We start from the raw sequence: 22,500 nt of genomic DNA on the forward strand, positions 1-22,500 counted from the left end.
TCTAGCTAAAACAGCTTCTATGAAGTTAGGTGTTCTGAGACGTCTCCGCCAGTTTTTCTTGCCCCCCCAGCTGCTAACTCTGTACAAGGGCCTTATCCGTCCATGTATGGAGTATGCTTCACATGTCTGGGAGGGGGTTCCACTCATACTGCTCTTCTAGACAGGGTGGAATCAAAAGCTTTTCGTCTCATCAACTCCTCTCTTCTAACTGACTGTCTTCAGCCTCTCTCTCACCGCCGCAATGTTGCATCTCTAGCTGTCTTCTACCGCTATTTTCATGCTAACTGCTCTTCTGATCTTGCTAACTGCATGCCTCCCCTCCTCCCGCGGCCTCGCTGCACAAGACTTTCTCCTTTCTCACCCCCTATTCTGTCCACCTCTCTAATGCAAGAGTTAACCAGTATTCTCAATCATTCATCCCTTTCTCTGGTAAACTCTGGAACTCCCTGCCTGCTTCTGTATTTCCTCCTTTCTATGACTTGAATTCCTTCAAGAAGGAGGTTTCAAGACACTTATTCATCAATTTTTGACTACTGTTTTGACTCTTTTATGGGACTGGCATTTCAGTGGGCATTTTTTTTTATTGGATTTTTGTTCCCCTTGGCCAGTGTCTCCTACATTAAAAAAAAAAAAATTCATCGAATGAATTGAATACATCTGAGAATGTGTAGCCAGATTATGGAAAATTCGGAAGATTCAAGAGCGTGGGCACGAAAGCAGGTTAAGTCGTTGCGCACAAACACAACATCCAACTTTGGATTGAAGATGAGGATAGAGAAAGTAGGAGGGAACAGAAAAGAGGCTACTGTCAGTTGCCTCAAACACCTTTGTTTCAGTGAGGAAAAGAAGATGAGGTTTGGCAGGGGAGAGGTGGTGTTCTACAGATTGAAAATAATATCTAAGACCGCGAATGTTGCAGAAGTTAATGAAGAAAAAGCTGAGGCGGGTATTATGACACTTAGCTCGATATCAGAAGAGCAGTTCAACCTGGGGATATTTGTGGTCCCCTTCCCAGATGCGGACTCAAGGCTGGTTCCTCAGAATATGTAATATCTACAACAATGATTATAGGTCGAGTAACCAACATACACGATTTTCTGTTTTATGCTTTTCCCTCAACCTGGAAGTCCTCTGATCTACTGACAATGGCAACAAAACCTCAAAACTGAGATTCCTTCAGAGAATTTAACATTGAGACAAAACTAAAAACACGCTACTCGACTACTGATCAAGACTGTACATACACATACATCTTTATATTTTCCTTAATTTTATAGCGTACCAAAAAAATAAAGAAAGAAATAAAGAAAAAAATAATAATATAAAACACACATGGACATATGTATGGTATTTTCCCTTTCTTTTCTTCCTTACTTTTATTGTAGAGGAAAGAATTGTTGCACGGAGGAACAAAAGGGATGAAAAATGAAACTCGGAGGGCGTATGAGGGGCTGGGGAGTCATGCAGGGAAGAGATGAATGGCCGAGCATGTGGGGTCCAGGGTGACGAAGGGTGAAGGTAAAGCACACTTGTTCCTTCACACAAGTTTTGTAATCCTTCTTTCACTTCCACTACAGTTTTATACTTCCGTTCATCTCTCTCTCTCTCTCTCCTTTTCTTTTTCCACAAGTAATGCCATGGTTGCAATAATATTTCTACATTATGTACGTATAGAATTGACTCTCAAAACAAGTCTTTGCGATTTAATTTTCAGTTCTAGTACAGATTTACATTTTAGTTCATCTTTTGTTCCTACCCTCCTTCCTTTATTTCCAAGTGATAGTTTAACACAGACCGTGCACCCTGGAAGAAACAACCATGAAAACCCGACCTGTGGCCTTTCAGATCCCAAAGGCTTAAAAAATATGGGACTATAACTTCGAGGATATTCTTATATTACTGTTATCATGGAAGTTATCTTAAACACAAGTCTTACAATCACCCTTTAATTTCCACTGCAACTTAACACTTCGCCATTTGTTCCTACATTTCTCAAACAAGTAGCTGCAGAGTATATTAGTTAAATCTCCATTGCAACTTTATAATACACCATTTGCTCCTACACTCTTACCAACAAGCAGCTCCAGTGTGCGTATATCAATTTTATGACCGTCAGTATTCTTACAGTATTAGGTATGGATGTGATACATTGCTGTGAGGGCGGCCATGATGCAGCACCACGGGAGAGGAGAGGCGGGGAATGCAAGAAGGGTTGGCAGCAAAGTTAATTATCTCCGGTGCTCAGAGTTCCAAGTGGGATCTACACATTAGTTCACCAGAAGGACATGCATAATATATAAGTTTGACGAAGGTAATTACGTTTAGAGTTGAGAGGGAGCGGCGAGTGGTGAATGGAGCACGGAAGTAAGATTGCTTTCTCGGTAACTGTGTGACAATCAAAGATATATTTGAAATTTATTGATTGATTGGGTGATTTATCCTACTTCATCGTGCCTTACAAAAAGTGGCCTCTTGGCGCCGTTTCATTCAGTATAGTAAAAGGTCGAGAAATCGCGTTAAATTATACAAATTAATCTAGAAATTTTCATCATATGTACTAGAAGTGTAAGTAGTGAGCCTTACTCTCAATGATATTTACCTAATGCAAAAAAAAAAAAACATAATCAAAACTCTGGAGCATAAATAAACATAATTTCTGGGATCTCAGTTAACAAAGTGAAACCGAATCAGCGTGTTACATAACCCGATTACTTTTCTCTCTCTCCATTTTTCTCCAGTTAATGTAATTTTGAATTCAAACAATTTTTTTTTTTGGGGGGGAGGGGATATATATGTCACAGTAAATCAAGTTACTCTAGTTTGTACATGAAATATTTTTTTAGAACCAAAGAAAATAAAGGCGTGGGTATCGCTTTCGATGTAACTTTTATTCATAATAATTCATCCCTATGGTAAATTCAGCACACTTAACATAACCCATCATACTCTAACAGTGCAAGTTCTGAGTAAAAAAAAAAAAAAAAATCTGAAGCCATGTCTGTGTGTGTGTGTGTGTGTGTGTGTGTGTGTGTGTGTGTGTGTGTGTGTGTGTGTGTGTGTGTGTGTAAATCTCCACAAACATCTAGGAATTTCGCATCCATATAAAACAAAGAAAATGAACGCCACCACTATCACCACCACCACCACTACTACCACCACCACCACCACTATCATCATTAGACTTCCCCGTGATTGAGAAGATCAGGGCAATCCACAAACTCTATCTAACAGTAATGTACCAGAGTGAGTGGTGTTCCTACCTGCCTTAAGTATTAGCAACACAGGTAAGTGGTTGCCGCGAACTGCTAAACTGTTTGAGGTACTGCATGGTACGTTGTTAACTGATTAGTGTAAATTACTAAAGAGCCTTCACTTCAGTCCTTAATTATAACTGATTTAATTCTCTCTCTCTCTCTCTCTCTCTCTCTCTCTCTCTCTCTCTCTCTCTCTCTCTCTCTCTCTCTCTCTCTCTCTCTCTCTCTCTCTATTCTAGTTATTCTGCTTCCCTTCTATTTAAGTGACTTCCCTTTTTCAATTTCAGTAACTGTTTCCTCTTTTATTCTAATTATTCCGCTTCTCTTCCATGTCAATTATTCTATTTTCCTTTCATTTCTAATCGTTATCCCTCTCCCTCTATTCCAGGTATTTTGTTTCCCCTTTTCAATTCATTAGATAAATTTGTTCATAAAGACAAGAGATATAAGTTTCCTATAATCACTTACAACTTTTAGACACGTGCAGTACATATATTCTTTTTATTTATTTTTTATTTTTTTTTTTTACTGTAGTCTCTTGAATGTACGTACCTGTACCTTCTTTTTTTTTCTGCATCCCGAGCTTATTTTATTCCGGATCTTACATTCTAGACATTTATTTTTATTGCAGACGCTTGAATAGATAAGTTTCCTACAATCACTTTTTTAGACACTTTTTTTTTTATTGTCTCTTGAATGGACATGGACTATTCCACTATTTTTTTTTTTAATCCATGAGAATATTTAGCTCAACCCTAACGAAGGACGACGATAACAATGAAAGCTTTCTAGTCAATAATTTTCTCAGCATTTAACCGATTTCCGTTTGTCATTTTGTATATTTGTCATATATCTATTCTTCCTTTACTGTATCTGTTTATCTATCTTATTCATCACTATTACCATTTTATTTAGGTCATCAAAAAAAAGCTATTATCTTTCAGAAGGTACCATATAAGAATAAAAGGAAGTAAAGTAAGGTAAGGTGCAAGACGACAGTATGCCTAAACGTGGCAATCCCTGTAATCTTAACTACATCCACCCATCATCCCTATCCATAAATTCATCTAATTTTTACTAACAACCTCTCATCTATCAGTACATTTCAGAACCAAGTACTTCCTGTCTCCTTTATAAATCTAACCTTATCAAGCTTGAACCACCAGCCAGTTTACAAACTCATATCCATTCCATCCATCCTCACATATTTAATATCAATCTACATATAAACGATAATTGTAAGCAGTCCCAGTAAGTTAACCCTTTCATTTACCTTCATTTTTTATCTGATCTTACTGGAGAGCTTTATTCAGTATGCATCTTTTTTTTTTTTAATCAGGGATTGGAAATTATCTCTTGTTACTCATTTTAAAAAAGATATAATAAAAAATATTTACCGGAGTAGTAGTTGAATAGGATAGACTTGGTGATGAGGCTGTTAGTACAGAGTCATTAGGGAACTTTAAATAAAAATATTGAACAAATTTATGAATAAAGTGTGGAAATAAAAGAACTGCCAAATGTAGGCCTGATGACTTCATGCAGCTTCCTTTTTTTTTCCTTTACGTTCATATTATTTTTATATTCTTATGTTCATATGTTCATTACTACTATATTTTCTAATCTTTTTCATTTACTAACGTAGACTAATTTTGCCAAGTTTAGATACAGTTCGAAGCAGCAATGAACGGGTCAATGGAACAGAGCTGTCACGCATCAGGGGTCACGCGGCACACATACACAAATACACTATTGGTTATTGAACACGACACTGACATATAACTCGAAATGTATACACGTAGTACATACACTGCAAGATATACGAGCCTTTACCTGTCCATTTTTATCCTGCAGCATTCCCCCGCCCTCTCTCTCTCTCTCTCTCTCTCTCTCTCTCTCTCTCTCTCTCTCTCTCTCTCTCTCTCTCTCTCTCTCTCTCTCTCTCGTTATCAACAAGTATTACCCTTGCACTTTTTTCGTCTTTATTCGCAGTCCATTGTATTTTTCTTCTTTTCTCCCCATCTTTTTTTTTCTTTTTGCCCTCCTATCTTTATCTTCCACCACGTCTCTCTCTCTCTCTCTCTCTCTCTCTCTCTCTCTCTCTCTCTCTCTCTCTCTAAATGAATGAAGTCAAGTCACGTGTTTGCATTATACGGTATGGCAGGAGAATATGTATCAGAGGGATTGGTAATGATTTCTTGTGACTTAGTAGTTCATTGCCAGCTCACATACACAGAAAGGCTAGGAGAGGGGAAAAAGGTGGCAGTGTTAATTGGAAATATGAATGGATAGGGTGGGAATAGTGAGGGACCAGGTGTGATGTGGTGGAGTGTAGATGGGGAGGCTGAATATAAATGCAAGGGTGAAAAAAAAAAAAATTATATAGTCCTTGAAGCTTTGTGTGGTGAAGTGATGACAGAGGAAGGTGCTTCAGAAATAACAATAAGGAATAGTAACAGAAACCACAAACGAATAAAAATATGAGCAAAATCCTTATATGAAAAGAATGCAAGCCAGAGCACGAAAATGTAAGGTAAAAAAGTTGTCTTCAAGGTCCCTCCCCATAAAAAAGAAAAAAAAAAAAGTAAACTAGAAAATCATTAAAAGGTTCCCACACTTAATACTTGTATTGTGTATTGAAGAGTCCGTGTACATTCACAAAATAAAAGTAAAATAAAATGAATGAGAACACAATTGCCGCTCTCACTCAAAAAAAAAATATATATATATATATATACAAAAAGATTTCCAAACTTGTATGATAGTATGTACATAAGATCTGAAGTCACAGGACGCACCAATGTAAGGAAGTCACTCCCTAGATAGTCACGGTATCCACTAATTTCCGATGGGTCTGGACACTTTGCACCATCTGACATACTCTGATCTGCTCACGCTCACCTTACGAAACCTGAAAAAAAATAAATAAATAAATAAAATATGCAGGTTTAGTATATGAGAACTTAAAATTGCGAAGAAACTGTAAAAACAAAAGTGAGGGCAGAAGACTGTTCAACTTTTGACTAGACTATAACATGAACAATAGTGGGTGTAGCAGAATAGTTTTTATGTGGGAGAGGTACTGAACAAGGCCAACAAAAATGAATAAAAAAAAAATGAGGTGCCAGTGCCTCAAGAAAAAGTGTTAAAACGATTACCCAAAATTGGAGAAGTGTCTTGAGATCTCCCTCTCGAAAGAATTCAAGTCATAGGAAATACAGAGAGTTTCAGAGAATAACAACCAAGCAGCAAAAAAATTTAGAGAAAACCAGACGACTGATAGATTCTTTGTATACAAGAGAACTTCATAGTGAGAAAAAAAAAAACTCTAACGTAACCTAACCTAACTCTCCTTACCTGTACCATGAACATAACTGACATAACAACCACTCATGTAGAAGCTCAAGACTACGCAGTCCTTATATATGACCTCATTAAGCTCAAAGGACGATTAGTCCATGCATTACATTAATGTTCCCTGCACTTCTTCCTGCCACGCAAAGGCTCGTTGTGTTAATAAATGCGCGTGATTAATACCAACACCACAATGGTCTTTGCGAGGAAGGCAGGGCGGGCGGGCAGGCAGTCAGGAAGGGCTTGCTGGGGATAATGGATCTTTGATGGTGTGATCGATAAAGTTTTCTAAATTTTTCGTTTGTTTTGGTAAAGCTCTTTTTAATCCAAGTACAAATTTTTTTTTTTTTTTTTTTTTGGGGGGGGCGGGGAATAATGGACCTTTAATGCGATGTTCGGTAATTTTATTTATTATTTTTTTTATTTCTATCTCAGTACAGTCGTAGTCAATAATCGAGTAACCCTCTGCACTGTCATGGTGTTTAAAAAGCTTGGCGTTCTCTCTCAATCTTAAGTTCTCTAAGCTGGTGACAATAACGAAAACTTGAAAAATGAGTCTTACAAGATCAGAGGACTTAGGAATAAGGGAAAACATGCAGTGCGGGAAAACATGCAGTGGAAGTGAGTGAGGTGCATCACCTGACTATTGGCTATGACTGTACTGTACATAATACTTAAAGTGGTTTGCAATAGCTAATGGCCATTTTGCCATGATGGGTGTCAGATAAACGGAGTGTTTTTAAGTTCAACGTGTCCATCTTCATACGATTAAAGTAATAGTATTTTGATTAATGGGGCATATGTATCTACATCCCATTTTCAAAAGAAAAAAAACACGTATTTCTCTTGCGTCAGTGTAAATCAAACACCGACATAACGTGCCCCTTTGCCCACTACACTGCCTTAAATCATCGGAATTTTACACGATCAACCTGAAATTTCACTGTCATTCTAAAAATGCGTTATGGCCTGTTCATCTCTCGCACTCCACGCCCAGGTTTGAAGAATGCCACCATTATGTATTCCTACACATTCTCCTCCTCCTCCTCCTCCTCCTAGGACCCTACACCAGCATTCCGGGAAAGAATGCAGAGATCATATTAATTTTGTTATCGGTCGGCGCTGCAGAATCTGAGAGACTTGACGTGTCTTACAAAGTCCTTCCGTTTTTACCACAATATATTCCTACACATCGTAAAGGGCGACCAGAAAGGACATGACGACAGGAGGAAGGAACCGTGGGGTGCAGGTGACGGCGGTGACAGAGGCGGAAGGGGTGAGAATGCCTTTGCCAGCGTGGCTTCCCTATAACTTTCATCATCCATTAGCAACAAGTAATTATTGTGGGTAAAGTTTCCAAACGTGGGTACCCGCCATGGATGTCTCTGCGGAGCGCGACCCGAGAAGTTACATTTATTTAATTCCGCGTGAGAGCATTCGTCCTTAATTCTCACAACACGCTACGAAAACAACTATTCTTTGGGAAGGAGAAAAATATAACCTTTTCTTTTCTTAAGCAAGGCTATTTTCATTTTACGAGTAATCAAAACTACATAGCTACAGCAACAAAGCCTACCACATGCTTAACAGTAAGTCAACGACACAACACAGCACAGAGGGAACAAAGAACAGCAAAACAGCACTTCACGCAATAAATCTTGAACACTTGGCAAAAAAATGACATAACTTTCCTACCGTTTAATATGGAAAATTTAGTCTCGTCCGCGGCGCCGCGCATAAACGCTATGCAATCAGCAGACGGAGGTGTAAGAGTGAAAAACCGTACGCCGTGGGTCGCTTTCGTGGTACTCATCTTGCTTACTTTGCGGTTAGTTATCGTAAATGTGTGAAGAGGGCAGGTTGTGTCTTTGTACAGATCCTGGTGTTTATTGATTTATTTATTTATTTTATTTTTTCTTTTACGTTCCCAGGAGAATAGCATTATTTTCCCAGCCACGTTTTACCTAAGCAACGTCGGATACTCTCTCTCTCTCTCTCTCTCTCTCTCTCTCTCTCTCTCTCTCTCTCTCTCTCTCTGCAAACCCCATGGCTGTCAAAGTTTCTTGTTCGATATAAGTAAGTGTGCAGTTTGTGTTTTAATTACTTACTTCATTTGTGTATTTCAGCCAACAAGTGCCTCCCTCCTCCCCTCCCCACCATCCCTCCCCGGCCCAGCATTACCACCAGGTGTGTCACGGAAAAGTAATACAAGCACCTACCCTCACTGGCACCAACATTATATTTGCACTATTTCTCCGTGTTACTTACTGCTTGTGGTTGAAAAGAAAAGAATAAAAAAGAAAAACTAAAAAATCATTGCACATTCATTATGCATCTCTCTCTCTCTCTCTCTCTCTCTCTCTCTCTCTCTCTCTCTCTCTCTCTCTCTCTCTCTCTCTCTCTCTCTCTCTCTCTCTCTCTCTCTCTCTCTCTCTCTCTCTCTCTCTCTCATCCCTCCTTATCATTAACTTTCGTGCCTCATACAATACTTCAAGAAAATACACGTCATTTCTTCATATAATCTTTAACTAAAAACACCCTTTCATATCTGCATTTTTTCCCTCTACTCTACAAAGCATTCTCCTTTTCCTCTATAACATCTATATTTCTTTTCTCTCTTCCATTAGTATGTAGGTCAGTGTGCCATGGCAGGATAAGCTCAGGAACGGAAACGATCAGTAAAAAGATGAGCGGATTGGCCAACAAACTGACAGAGAAGTAATGTGAGAAGGGAAGGAAAGGAAATGGAAAACAGAAGAAAAGAATGAAAGACAGAAAGAAAAGTGAAAAGAAAAAGGAAAGGAAAACAACGAAAAAAAAGATAAATGAAAAAATAAAGAAAAGAAATACAGCCAGTTATACAATTAGCCACATTCCACACACACACACACACACACACACACACACACACACACACACACAGACCAAGAATAAAAGTGAATCATAAACAATAAAAAACTGACCTGATTTTCATCTTCCACCGCATCATGACCTCGATGGTAAACATATGATTGGTTCACAACTCGATAAACACCACACTCAAAACACCCCCAACCCACACTGACAGAGGCACATTACACACTACAGCTCTCTTTTACATCAACCTAGTTACGTCGTTCCTTTCAGCTCGAGTCACTGGAGACAGACAAGCACAATACAACAAATCTTTATCCCGCATCCTTCTGACAGAGAAATCTTTTATCTTGCACCCTCTCACCGCCACCGAGGGCCTTTGAGTCATAAGAACATAAGAAAATACGGAAAGCTGCAAAAAAGCCATCAGCTCTACACGTGGCAGTCATTCCCTGTACGAAACATACCTTCTCGTATTTCCACCTATCATCCTCATCCATAAATTTGTGCAGTCTTCTATCCTTCCCTTCGTTCCTATAATCTGATTGCCGCCGACTAGTCCATGGATAAATGAAATTCAACACACAGACGGACTAGAAAATTTAATAACATGCACGATGTAAGTCCAAGCATCAGTAGCTGTTTGATGTGTGATACGATGGTGTCTGGTGCACGTTTGTACGTTTCTCGTTTTTTTTTTTTATTCACTTTTATTTATTTACATTTTTTTTTTTTTCCGTCTTGAAGAGAGCATGTTAGAGAGCTTGTGGTGAATTAGAGGATTATAGAGAGAAGTGTTATCTTCTGTACACTGATACACTAATATTGAGAGAGAGAGAGAGAGAGAGAGAGAGAGAGAGAGAGAGAGAGAGAGAGAGAGAGAGAGAGAGAGAGAGAGAGAGAGAGAGAGAGAGAGAGAGAGAGAGAGAGAGAGAAAGGCTGTACTTGTATAATATGTGTGTGTGTGTGTGTGTGTGTGTGTGTGTGTGTGTGTGTGTGTGTGTGTGTGTGTGTGTGTGTGTGTGTGTGTGTGTGTGTGTGTGTGTGTGTGTCCGCTAGCACATTGTTTTCCTCCAAGTCTAATGAGACGGAGGTCAACGAAAAAAAATAAAATAATAATAAATATATAAATAAAAAATAATAATAATAATAATAACTAATAATAAATGCAGTATTTTTTTTTTTTTTTTTTTTTTTTTTTGTCTTTTTCATCTTCCAGGAAAAGGCAGGAAGATCAAGCCGCCATAAGCCTCATTACTGGTGGACCACCCCTTACCATCCCTTGTTATCTCTCGACACGGGATAAGCCTGAAATACATGCATAGCGTCGCCCGCCTCCAAGGGAAAAGCGAGGGGGAAAAAACTTGCAAATTAGCGGCGACAAAACAAGTTACTGCCTTTATTTATTTATTTATTGATCCTTTTTCATTTATTTGCACTGTTACGTCTTCTCTCACTAATCTCATTCCTTGCGATCACTGTTTCTTATTCGGTACTTTTCCTCATACTTATCCAAGACTGTTACGGATTTTCTCACTAATTTCATTCTTTAAAAATCACTTTACTACGGCTAACTTATTTTCAAAATCAATATTTTCTCCATACTCATCTCAGATCGCCACGTATTTTCTCACTAATTCCACTCCTTGCGATCACTTTTACTATGAACGTTATTACTACTAACAATTTCTCAATTCTTCACAGCGACTTGCTTCCATTAAACGTTAAGAGGTGAAGAGTTTACTGAAGAAAAATTGGATGCATAAAAGCGACTCAAAGACTAATGCAGCAAGTGCTTTGTTTGCAGAGTGTCTGTTCACCTACCGGTCTGCGCCGCTAGAAATAAATAAATAAAAAAATTAATAAATAAACTCTTTACGTCAATCCTTTACGTCAAGAAAGCAGAAAGAAAACGGCACGATCTTGTCCCAGAATAGAGCAAGGCAGGTGCAAATAACGGGGCACCACCAAGATCGTGTCCTGATTCTCAGATAGATAAAAGACATGACTACAGAAGATAAAAAAAAAAAAAAAATACAGAACGAGGCTTAAGTTATTGGGCGGGTCCAGTTTGTTGTTTTCTTTAAATGTCAAGAGTTGTTATATCAGTTTTCTAACACACAATTTTCTTAATATACACAACTACTACGAACATTTAGTCATTGAAAACAAAGTAACAATATATTATGACTCTCAAAATTAAAGTTTCCTCAGACATGCTATTTTCTTAATATACATAATCATTATAGTCAAATTAACAATATGTTGTGAACTGCATCATTTACACGAAAAAATATACACATGTTCGCCGCTGTAGAAAGCTTCGAGTGTGTCAAACAGGCGGAAACTTCCAAGAATGAAGAGAAATCCATGACAGGAACTTTTGAATAAACAACAGTGGAAAAGAGTCTTCTTTGCCACACAACACAAGCAGTAATAATTTCACTGTCTGGAAAGGTATAATGATATGTATGTCTTACTCGTTCATTCATCTATTCGTGTATTTAATCATTCGCTTATTTATTCATTTTGTGCACTCTGCAGTAAAAAAAAAAAAAAAAAAAAAAAAAGAGAGAGAGAGAGAGACCTGAAAATACTCTGTTGTTCTGTAAGAGAAAAATAAATAAACAAAACCGTGATAAAACATTGTGTCGACGTTTCTGAGAAATTTGTTGTACCGCACGAGACTGCAAGTAAAGGAAGACTAAATTCTACAAACGAAATACGACAAAGTCAAAGACAAAAAGAAATGTAAAGTTCTGCTATTTCGCATTCATCTTTGTTCCACACGATTCACAGTGCAACGTGCAACATTCAAAATAGAAACACGAAAAATAAATAATAATAATAATAATAATAATAATAATAATAATAATAATAATAAAAATAATAATAATAATAATAGTAATGTATAAAAGTAGAAAAAAAATATATATATAATATATATATATATATATATATATATATATATATATATATATATATATATATATATATATATATAATTCTTTTTTGAGTAAATAATTCGCCACGAAATTCCTCGTGTTGCTCAGACCATGCTGCTCTGATGAACGTTTTGAGGAACTAGTCATTCGGTGCTGGGGCGGATGATACTCAGGTTATAGAGGCCTCAGGTCAGATGATCCTCAAGACAGATCGGCCTGAGTCCAAATAGGCCTCAGGATATTTGGCACTAGAGACACTTAGTACCCAAACTACTTAACTCCAAAATGTCTCTAGGCTCAGCCGTCTGGACTACAGGTTTCGTGAATGCAGCCTGTGGATCCGCACTAAACTGACCTACACTTGGGTAATTTTTCACAAGTTATTATTTTTTTTTTCCTTCTTTCGTGATGCTCGCTTCTCCAAGATCAAACGAGTTCTGCTGCGCTAATTGGTAGTAATCTCCTTAATCAATATCCATTTCACATGGCTCCAGGTGTAAGGTGAGAGAGAGAGAGAGAGAGAGAGAGAGAGAGAGAGAGAGAGAGAGAGAGAGAGAGAGAGAGAGAGAGAGAGAGAGAGAGAGAGAGAAACTTCCCTTCCATTGTACTATCGTTCTATCTCTTCCGATGGTAGTTAATGCAGAGTAATCAAATCACCCAGAAAGAACCTGAAGATATATTGATTGTTGTTTGTTATCCTTTGTAATCCTTTGAAAGCGACTCAGAGCCTGATGGATCAAGTGCTCTGGCTGCTGTGTGTTCGTTCATCGACCGGTCTGTGCCGTTAAACACATTCTCGATCTTTGTGTCATCAAAACGGAAGGAAAAACACCATCCTGTCCCAGAATTGAGCGAGGTAGCTGTACTCTGTCCTAATGAGACACTGGGTGCTGAGTCTCAGGTAGCGGCGCGAACGTCATCAGCTTCTCATATCTTTCAACAATGTTTTAACTTCTTAAACTTTCTAGTAACAAAATAAACTTGGAAGCTACGTTGGCTCGCTTCACAACTGCGCACTCAGTTTTGTTGCCAAATACTATTTTTTAAGGTAAATCGTGCTGCACACACACACACACACACACACACACACACCTCCCATAATTATCGAAATGCTGACATCCCTTGAAAAACTGTGAAAAATTCCCTGAACAAGATGATTGCTTTGGTAACGATCACTGCACCAGTTTTAGGCTACACAGGAAGAATTTACTGAAGTGAGCTGAACCGAACACTGACGGGATGGTGAATTATTACTATCAAGCCACAGCCTCCTCTCATATCGCAAATATACCATCTACAAACTGCCACAATAACTACAGATATGACAATAATATAAACCAAAAAATGTCAGCAAACGACGACGAAAAGACACTGCATTAATCACACACCAGTTGTTCCCGAGTAATAGTAATAACATGCCAGTGCTGCAAGCATCCTTTCGTCCCCTAACAGAACGCCTCTCCATCTCTTCATACTCATTAGAAGACGCGGTGTTGTTTCTGCGTCTAGACAGCGTCAGAGAACCGCAGTAATGAATGGAAAACCAGGTTAATGAACACAGCCCACGTCTTCGTCGCGTGTCAGTGGGCGCTGCCAAGGTGAAGCGAATATACAGGTAGGTACAGCCCCAGCCCCACTCGCGCAGGCTCTGACGGAGAGAGAGAGAGAGAGAGAGAGAGAGAGAGAGAGAGAGAGAGAGAGAGAGAGAGAGAGAGAGAGAGAGAGAGAGAGAGAGAGAGAGAGAGTTGGGGGGAAACAGAAGCATGACGGAAAACCATATGCATAATATGCTACCCTTATTTATTATGTGTTTTCATTACCCAGCACACTTCTTCATTATCTATATATGTTCCTCTCATCATCACTATATGGGATATGTGACTGGAAGATAATCACAGTATTGAAAAGCCATTTTACATAAATTACAGTCACCGTAGCCGCCCCGACCAAAAAAAAAAAAAAAAGAAAGAAAGAAAAAGAAAAAAAAAAGCGGAATTACGTTCCACACAGCGGTAGGTGTATGACTGGTAAGTTTCGAACCGCAGAAACTATGGTTTCGATTACCTAGTATGACGTCAGACGCACACCGAGAGACAGTAAAGCTTCCCCTCCCGCCCCTTGAAAGTACCTCATTTATTCGCTTTACCATGGGCGATGTATTAATTACCCCAATTATTTGTCAGAAAACCGTACACAATGTTTCGACATCTTTCTCCAACTATTGATGACGACCTGTGGTGGAGTTTAATTAGGTTTTCGCTTTTAATGGTGGTTTAACATAAATTATGTACTGTTCATTGGAAAAGGAAACCTTCACGAGAACCAGACTCATCATCTCAATGGTCTTGGAAAATAGTCCTGATAAGAGACTGGTTGAGAATACGTGCCCAGATACAGAATTTCTTATAGCACACGTGTTTAGTGATTGCAATGGGGAGTTTTCGGAACTAATCCGGCATATGTCGTCGCTAATTCATGTCCATGACATGAGCTAAAATAATGTTATTGTAAATCCCATGTGCATACAGATGCATAGAACATTCATCATTATGATACTTTCGAAATTCCGCATCGACTTTTAAATGTCATGTATGGATGATTTTGAAAGAAGCTGGTCAAAGCATATATATTTTCGTGATTATTTAGAAATACTTTTATCAATATTCTAAATACGGCATATTACAAGTCTAAAATCTATTGAGTTAAACAATGAAAAACATAAAAATAAGACTACTGTAGAGCATGACATAACATACTCAGTAACATCGTGATATATGGTTATTGTTATTTTCGTGAGGATTTTAGCATCTCTTCCAGGAAGCGAGCGACATGGCAAAGTAATCAACACCAAAACAAACATCTCTCAGGACTGCTCTGACGTAACGGGAGAGGAATACAGGAAGCCACAGTTGTAGTGGCATGAACGCTGCAGCGGGAATTAACTGGTTGTCCAACTACGCATTCGTTAACTTTAAGGCGGGCCAGTCAGATGTTTGTTTTGGTTAGATATACAGCATTACTCTCGCCAGGACAGTTGAGGCCTATTTTCATTTTTATCCCTATACTAGGAAGTTTATTTATGTAATTTGGAGCTGTAAGTGGCACAGACATGTTGTTGGGGGGGATAAGTTAAATAATGTCAGGCTAGGTAATGTTAGGCAAGGCTAGATTAGTGTCCTTACGGGGCGGTCCTGAGGGTGCGAAGCCTCCGGGTTTGATTAGGTTATATTAAGGAATGTTTTATATAAAAGTCTACTGCGACTAACCTAACATAACATTGCCTAACCTAACTTAACCTAACCGTGGAGCTTCCCCTCGACCCCTGGTCCCCTCCCTTAAGAAGACTAATCTAGTCTAGCATTACCTAACCTAACCTAATGGTGGGGACCCCTTGGACACCCCTTAAGGACAAATCACTTCTCCCCAACCTTATAGTTACGTTTTACGTGTATCTAAAGGTATATGCGAAATAATGTAAGAAAATAGACCAGTGATAAGGCCTGGAAAACTCTAGAAAATTACCCTGCTGTGATTTTCACCAATAAAAGTTAATTCAGTGTTATGCCTGTTGGCCTAAACGTGCCTGTTTAGACTTTCTAGAAACACACGTTCGTCTCTAATGGGAGATAGCAAGTTCCACTGTTACTGCGGCCCACCAACACTGACTAGCCGGGGCCTCACCAACGAAGCTTCGAGTGTTAAACTTATTCGGACCTCACACTGTGGTCGAGAATAACACAATTCCCCAGACTATTTCCTATACTAGTATGAATCTCTATCTTCTGTCCTGATAAAGTTAAGGACCATGGCTTCCTTCCGTCATGAATGCAAATCAACCAGTACACAAAGCACTCGTAGCATACCGTGGGTAGCCCGCCGTCTCCTCAGCTGCTTCGCTTTTCATCTCACGAACGCGAACCGCCGACACATTCACCGTCAAGTAACGAAGCAGGAATCGCGGGGACCATGGCAAGGCCAGTCAAGGTTAACACGTCCGCCATGACCGGCTGGTCTCACAATCACTAGCGTCTCAGCAAGATCTTCATCGTAGTTAACCATTCAGTTCTATGATTTATAGTTTCAAACACGTTTTCCATAAGTGTTGTTTTATTAATTTTATAATGATTTATGAGGTCTAATATTATCTTTTCGTGAGTAAATGCGAGGTTAGGGGTTTCGTGTGAAAAACATTACTGGAACTTATACTCAGTGATATAAACTTTCAAGGGCACGACTTCTGGTGAAATGCCGCTGCTTCACATTCAAGCTTGAATTGACTTTTCTCGAGTGCCGCGATTTGTAATACTGCCACTGAGGTGCCGGGGACGAAGCTGGAGGCGCCGTGAGAGAGGAGAACCACCAGACTGTAGGCTACGAGGGCAAGAACAGACAACCGTATTCCTGTCACAAAATGGCGGTTAGTGTTTTCTTCATTCATTTCGTTTATTTATTTATTTATTTACTATCCCCTTTTCCTTAAATTCATCTTCTGCTGGTTAATAAGCTTTTGAATAGAGTAGTGATGTTTTTTTCTTCTAAGATTTTCACCATTGCCGTAATGCCTAATACTTTTAAAAAATCAGTGTGGGGAAGAAAACATTAATTTTCAGCAAGAAGTGCAGAAATCTCTATGCTCGTTACTGATTTATTACGTACGTTTTCTGAATAAATGGTGTCTCGAAAAGATGGACCTGGTGTTAAATTGATAGATCACAGCGAACACGAACCAACTACGTGTGTATGGATGAAACTCGTACCTCATGACATGATTGTGATAAATTGTACCCTGCCTTTTCAACATTTTTTTTTTTTCAGTTTACTTTCTTTTTTTCATGATCGGTTCATGGTCGCAGATAGAAGAGATGGAGCAATGTCAGATCGTGCCTATATGTTTTTAAATATCGTTTGGTAGTCAGAGAGAGAGAACCTAATTACTGAAAGATGCGAGAACAGGGGGAGAGTGACAAGATAGGTGAGGTATAATGGTTAAAGAAGAAGGCTTACAACTTGCAATAAGGCGAGAGGCTGCTAAGCGGGTACTGGCTGGCTTACTCTCGCAGATTCTACATGTGGAGGGGAATACAGATGGAGGGCAGAGGGGAAGAGAAAAGAGGCAGTAAGGGGAAGGAAAAAGTAGGGACGTGAAAAAGGCGAATGCATGAATAAATGAGAGAGAGAGAGAGAGAGAGAGAGAGAGAGAGAGAGAGAGAGAGGCTGGGCAAACTGAATAATAAAGTCAGGAAAACAGGAAAAAAAAAGAGGCTGAGGAATAAAGGGCGAAAGAGGTCGCAAGAGTAAAAGAATAAGGAAAAATGAGAAAGAGGAAGGAGGAGGAGGAGGAGGGAAGGAAAAAGAGTAAGAGAAAGAGAGAAGAAAGTCTCTGTCAGCTTAGATTTGCGAGGAATATTTGAGCTCACGAATCTTCTGATCCAGTGGGGAAAACTATTGAACGTGGACCTTAGAGAGAGAGAGAGAGAGAGAGAGAGAGAGAGAGAGAGAGAGAGAGAGAGAGAGAGAGAGAGAGAGAGAGAGAGTTTTGTTTAGTACGAGTGAGGGATGTTGTTGTTATTGTTATATTTGTTTTTAACTTATTATAACCAGGAAAAAACCTCTAAAGTACTCACCCATTTCACAAGGACGTGTGTTTAATCTCGTGTAGAAAAAAAAAAAAATTGAAATAGCATTCCAATCCTTTTCTTATTTCCTCACTACTTTCTAGCTTCCTCCTTCAACGAAATACATCTCCCAGCCGTCAACTTTTCTTCCCCCTCATTGCCTTCCACACTCCATCCATCCTTTTCTGAATCCTGCTACTCCCGTCCCCGTTTTCCACCCTTCCCACTGCCTCCCCCTGCTCTGCTCCTGCTCCAGTCCAGTCACGTAGGAAGACCACTTAGCGAGAGGACTTGAAGACTGGGAAGAACGAAGCCTGTGTAAAAATAATGTTGAAGGTATTGTAGTCCGGCTAGTGTGTGTGTGTGTGTGTGGGGGGGGGGGGAGCTGTTGGGTTGGGTTGGGTTGTGAAGGTGGGAGTAGAGTGAGGGAAGGTGATGAGCTGGTAGAAGGGGAAATGGTTTGGAAAATCGGTGCGAGAGGTGAGAGAAGATTAGTGGTGCGTGGTGGAGGAAGAGAACTGTGTTGGTGTTGATGTGTCTGCGTAGGTGCTGGCGAAGAGAGAAGGGTTTGTTGGGAAGGAAGGTTAAAACTATGAAGGAGTGATGCATGATGGCCGTTGGGGTGAGGACTGAGGGGCGCGTTTATAAGCTGGTGATGTTTGAGAAATGAGAGCAATTTGTGAAAGGGATGATGTTGATGGATCTGACTAACTTAATGAGGGCTTCCCGTCTCAGTGTTTTGTTTATTATGCTAGTCTATCTATTTCTATCCATCTATCTAAAATCAATCACTCAGTATGTCTATCTATCTATCTATCTATCTGTCCGTCTGTCTGTGTCTCCCTATCTATTTGACCTGCTCCTGATATTTTATAGCAAGAGAAAAAACACATAAGAGAGATAACGCTGCTCACATACATAAAGAAAACTTCTCAAACGAGAGAGAGAGAGAGAGAGAGAGAGAGAGAGAGAGAGAGAGAGAGAGAGAGAGAGAGAGAGAAATATCATTACAACTTTAACGCATAGTATTAAGTCAGCAGCAATTTAGTGTTTCCAAGAGTTCAGGATCGTGGATGGCATCTGCACACGGCGTTATTTTTTCCTACAATTTATTTTACTGAATCATGGATGCTGCGATATTAATACTGGAGATGCCATAATAGGCTTGATAAAAGAGGTGGTTTTAGGGCCGATTCTAGAGTCGTCCTTTTTTGTTTGTTAGCTAACCAACTAAGCAACTTCAGCTGTAATCGGATTCCACAGTCGGCTCCGGTCGCTGCTTTTTGTTTCGGGGGGTTCCAAAAATTTGAATTTTGGGGGAAGGGTAAGATGAGACTGTATAAAAGAAAGACTGGAAAGAATCAACAATAGGTGTACAAAAGATTACTAGTAACGTTTTAGTTCTTTCGTACACTTGTGAAATATTATCATAGTTAAGTATATTTCTCTATGCAAAGTTTCCATTAACTAAAAAGAATATTTGACATACACACAATGTATCTCCTTGAAGTAAGGAACTTAGCCCCATTGTCTGATAGAAATTTTGAGGTTGACTAATTTATTTTATTTATTTATTTTTTTCACTTTTTAAGGTCGTAACCTGTAATATTTTTTTTTAATCATCATTTGAATGGTTAAAAACTCGTTTGAAGAGTGAAGGAGAGTCGTATGCTGAATTCACACTTCCTGAGGTATCTTGGTGCTTCCCTTCTGGAACACCAAGTCGTAGGATGGAATGGTTTCTATAGTGTTAGGATGAACATAAAATTGCAAAGATAGAGAAATATTTGAATGGTTAAAAGCTTGTGCAGGGAAAAAAATCGATGAAAGGGCATCTATTTTGCAGTAGTTAAGCGAGTGAATTACTTCGTGAGACCAGCGAACAATTACACGTTTTATTGATTTTGTAATTAAACTTCCAAATGAGTTGGGCTTTTTTATACCAATTCAATAAAGCCATGGAACACAGGACGCACAGACAGGCTACAGCACCACCGCCACTCCCCTATTTGTCAAACGAGTCCAAAAGTTTAAATTTCCCATTGTTTTAATTTATTTTTCAAACAACGCTCCTCCAGATTCTCTCTCTCTCTCTCTCTCTCTCTCTCTCTCTCTCTCTCTCTCTCTCTCTCTCTCTCTCTCTCTCTCTCTCTCTCTCTCGTTACTAGTGAGATAATAACACTTTAATAATAAAATCATATAAACTTTTCTCACTGTTATTGTCTCAGTTAATATTCAGAACATTGTAGAAAAAACTGTTTTCTTAGACACGAGAATAAAACGGAGAGAGAAATAAAAAGTTGTCTTCTATATAGGTCAGAGTCTATGTTGTGTTAAGGTTAATGTCTAAACAAGTTGTAAGTGATTATGAAAAAAAAATAAAATACGTAGAAGTGAAGGGGAATCGGCCACAAGAATAAAACAGAGATTAAATGAAAAATTGATTTTGTGTTTTGTAGGCTACTTAAGATACTGTAAAAGAAAAAAAAAAAAAGCTGCAGGTGATTTTGGGAAAAATCATTGCGTAGTAGTGAAAGGATTAATGCACTACAGTGTATATATGTGCTCGAGCCTCTGACAGAAACGCTGTGGGTCTAAATCAGTGATGTGCCTTTGGGTCGAACAACACATGAAATTAAGCAATTAAGACGGTTAGGAATCAGGCCCTCGGATAACTGTTTAATTAACCCAACTCCAAGGGAAACTTGTGACTGAGAACGTCTTGCCTACCCGCGCTACTGCCTTCCGAGCCTCCCAAAGCAGAGGGCGCCACATCCAAGCCTTCCTGGGACTGATTACCGTCATCGTAGTAACATAACTGCGTAAAATGTCCCTCACTATCATTCCACCTACGACTTTTTTCCTCAAATAATTACCTAAAAAGAGAGAGAGAAGGGAATTGGTCGAATATTCAAGCAAGATTCGGTTCTGTTATCTTGGTAATAATAAGAATATAAGAACATAAGAAATAAGGAAAGCTGCAAGAAGCGACCAGGCTTACACGTGGCAGTCCCTACATGAAATATACCTATTTCCATCTATTATCCCCATCCATAAACCCGTCTAATCTCCTCTTAAAGATCCCTAATGTTATAGCAGTAACATGATTACATTCATATATCACTCTATTTAAAAACCAGTTTCTTCCTATCTCCTTCCCAAACCTAAAATAAAATAAAAACTCACAATACCTCAATATATCAAAAAAAAAAAAAAATCCCAAAACACCCCATAATATACTCAAAACACCCCACAACACTCAAAACACGTAAAATACACCTAAAGATAACCTAAACCACACTTAAACCCAACTTTCACATAAAACACACCTAAACACCCACATACACATTCTATTACACTCAAGACACCACACACACCCATATTCACCCAAAACACTTAAAACACCCAAAACAACACCTCAATACACCCCCAAAAACTCCCAAAACATACTAAAACACCTCATAATATACTCAAAATATCCGACAACACCCAAAAATACCCACAAAAACTCACCCAAACACACCCAACACATGCTTAAACATCCATAACATACTAAAAATTCACTCAACACCCAAAAATACCCAGATAACACCCAAACACATTGAACACATCCAAATCACACCTAAAACACTTCACCTCACACCAAAACTCACCAAACACACCCAATAGCAAGCTTAAAATATAAAAAAAAAAAACAATATTCCCCAAACACACCTAAACGAACCCAAAACACACCCACACACACACTAAAATACACTCAAAAGACCCTGCACACACCGAAACGCACCTAAAACATCCCCACACACACACTCAAATACACTCAAAAGACTCCACTCGCACAAACGCAACCAAAACACAATAGCACACACTCAAATACACTCAAAACAAACCGCACACACCCAAACGCATCCAAAACACCGCCACACACACTCAGATACACTCAAAACACTCTACACACACCCAAACGCACCCAAGACACCCTCACACACACATTCAAATACACTCAAAAGGCCCTCACACACCCAAACGCACCCAAGTCATGCCCAAACACTCAAATACACTCAAGAGAACCTGCACACACCCCAAAGCACCCAAAACACTCCCACAGACACTCAGATACACTCAAAAGACCCCGCACATACCCAAACTCACCCAAAACAATTAAAACACCCAAAATAAAATCAAAACTCTCTCATAACACGTTAATATATCCAAAAAAAAATCTCAAAACACACCAAAACACCCCATAATATATTCAAATCACTCCACAACACTCAAAACACGTAAAATACACCTAAAAATAACCTAAACCACACTTAAACACCCAAATTTCATCCAAAACATACTGATAACAGCTAATATACACCCAAAACACACCTAAACACCCCAAAAACACACTTAAAACAACCCACAATACTCTTGAATACACCCAAAAACACACTTGTAACAAAAAACACACCAATTATTATAGAGAATGTA

The 22,500-nt window shown here is 39.0% G+C and overlaps 1 protein-coding gene and 1 long non-coding RNA gene across 41 annotated transcripts in view; one reads left to right on the plus strand and one right to left on the minus strand.

Moving 5' to 3' along the window:
- LOC135114143 (uncharacterized) overlaps positions 1-16,406 on the minus strand; it is a 17,063-nt gene extending 657 nt beyond the window's left edge. The window contains exon 1 of the long non-coding RNA XR_010275267.1: positions 16,270-16,406. This is a non-coding gene — a long non-coding RNA (uncharacterized LOC135114143). The remainder of the gene's footprint in view (positions 1-16,269) is intronic.
- LOC135114141 (uncharacterized) overlaps positions 16,339-22,500 on the plus strand; it is a 109,962-nt gene continuing 103,800 nt past the window's right edge. For 32 of the 40 annotated variants that reach the window (XR_010275229.1, XR_010275242.1, XR_010275245.1 and 29 more), the window contains exons 1-2: positions 16,358-16,453; positions 16,634-16,823. Coding sequence is in view for 4 of the 40 variants with exons in the window: in XM_064029877.1 (XP_063885947.1) it covers positions 16,818-16,823 (6 nt within the window). In the remaining 36 variants the exon portion in view is untranslated. The other 8 variants (XR_010275253.1, XR_010275237.1, XR_010275264.1 and 5 more) reach the window with 7 other exon arrangements.

Source organism: Scylla paramamosain, chromosome 27 (assembly GCF_035594125.1).
Source record: "Scylla paramamosain isolate STU-SP2022 chromosome 27, ASM3559412v1, whole genome shotgun sequence".
Taxonomy (NCBI): domain Eukaryota; kingdom Metazoa; phylum Arthropoda; class Malacostraca; order Decapoda; family Portunidae; genus Scylla; species Scylla paramamosain.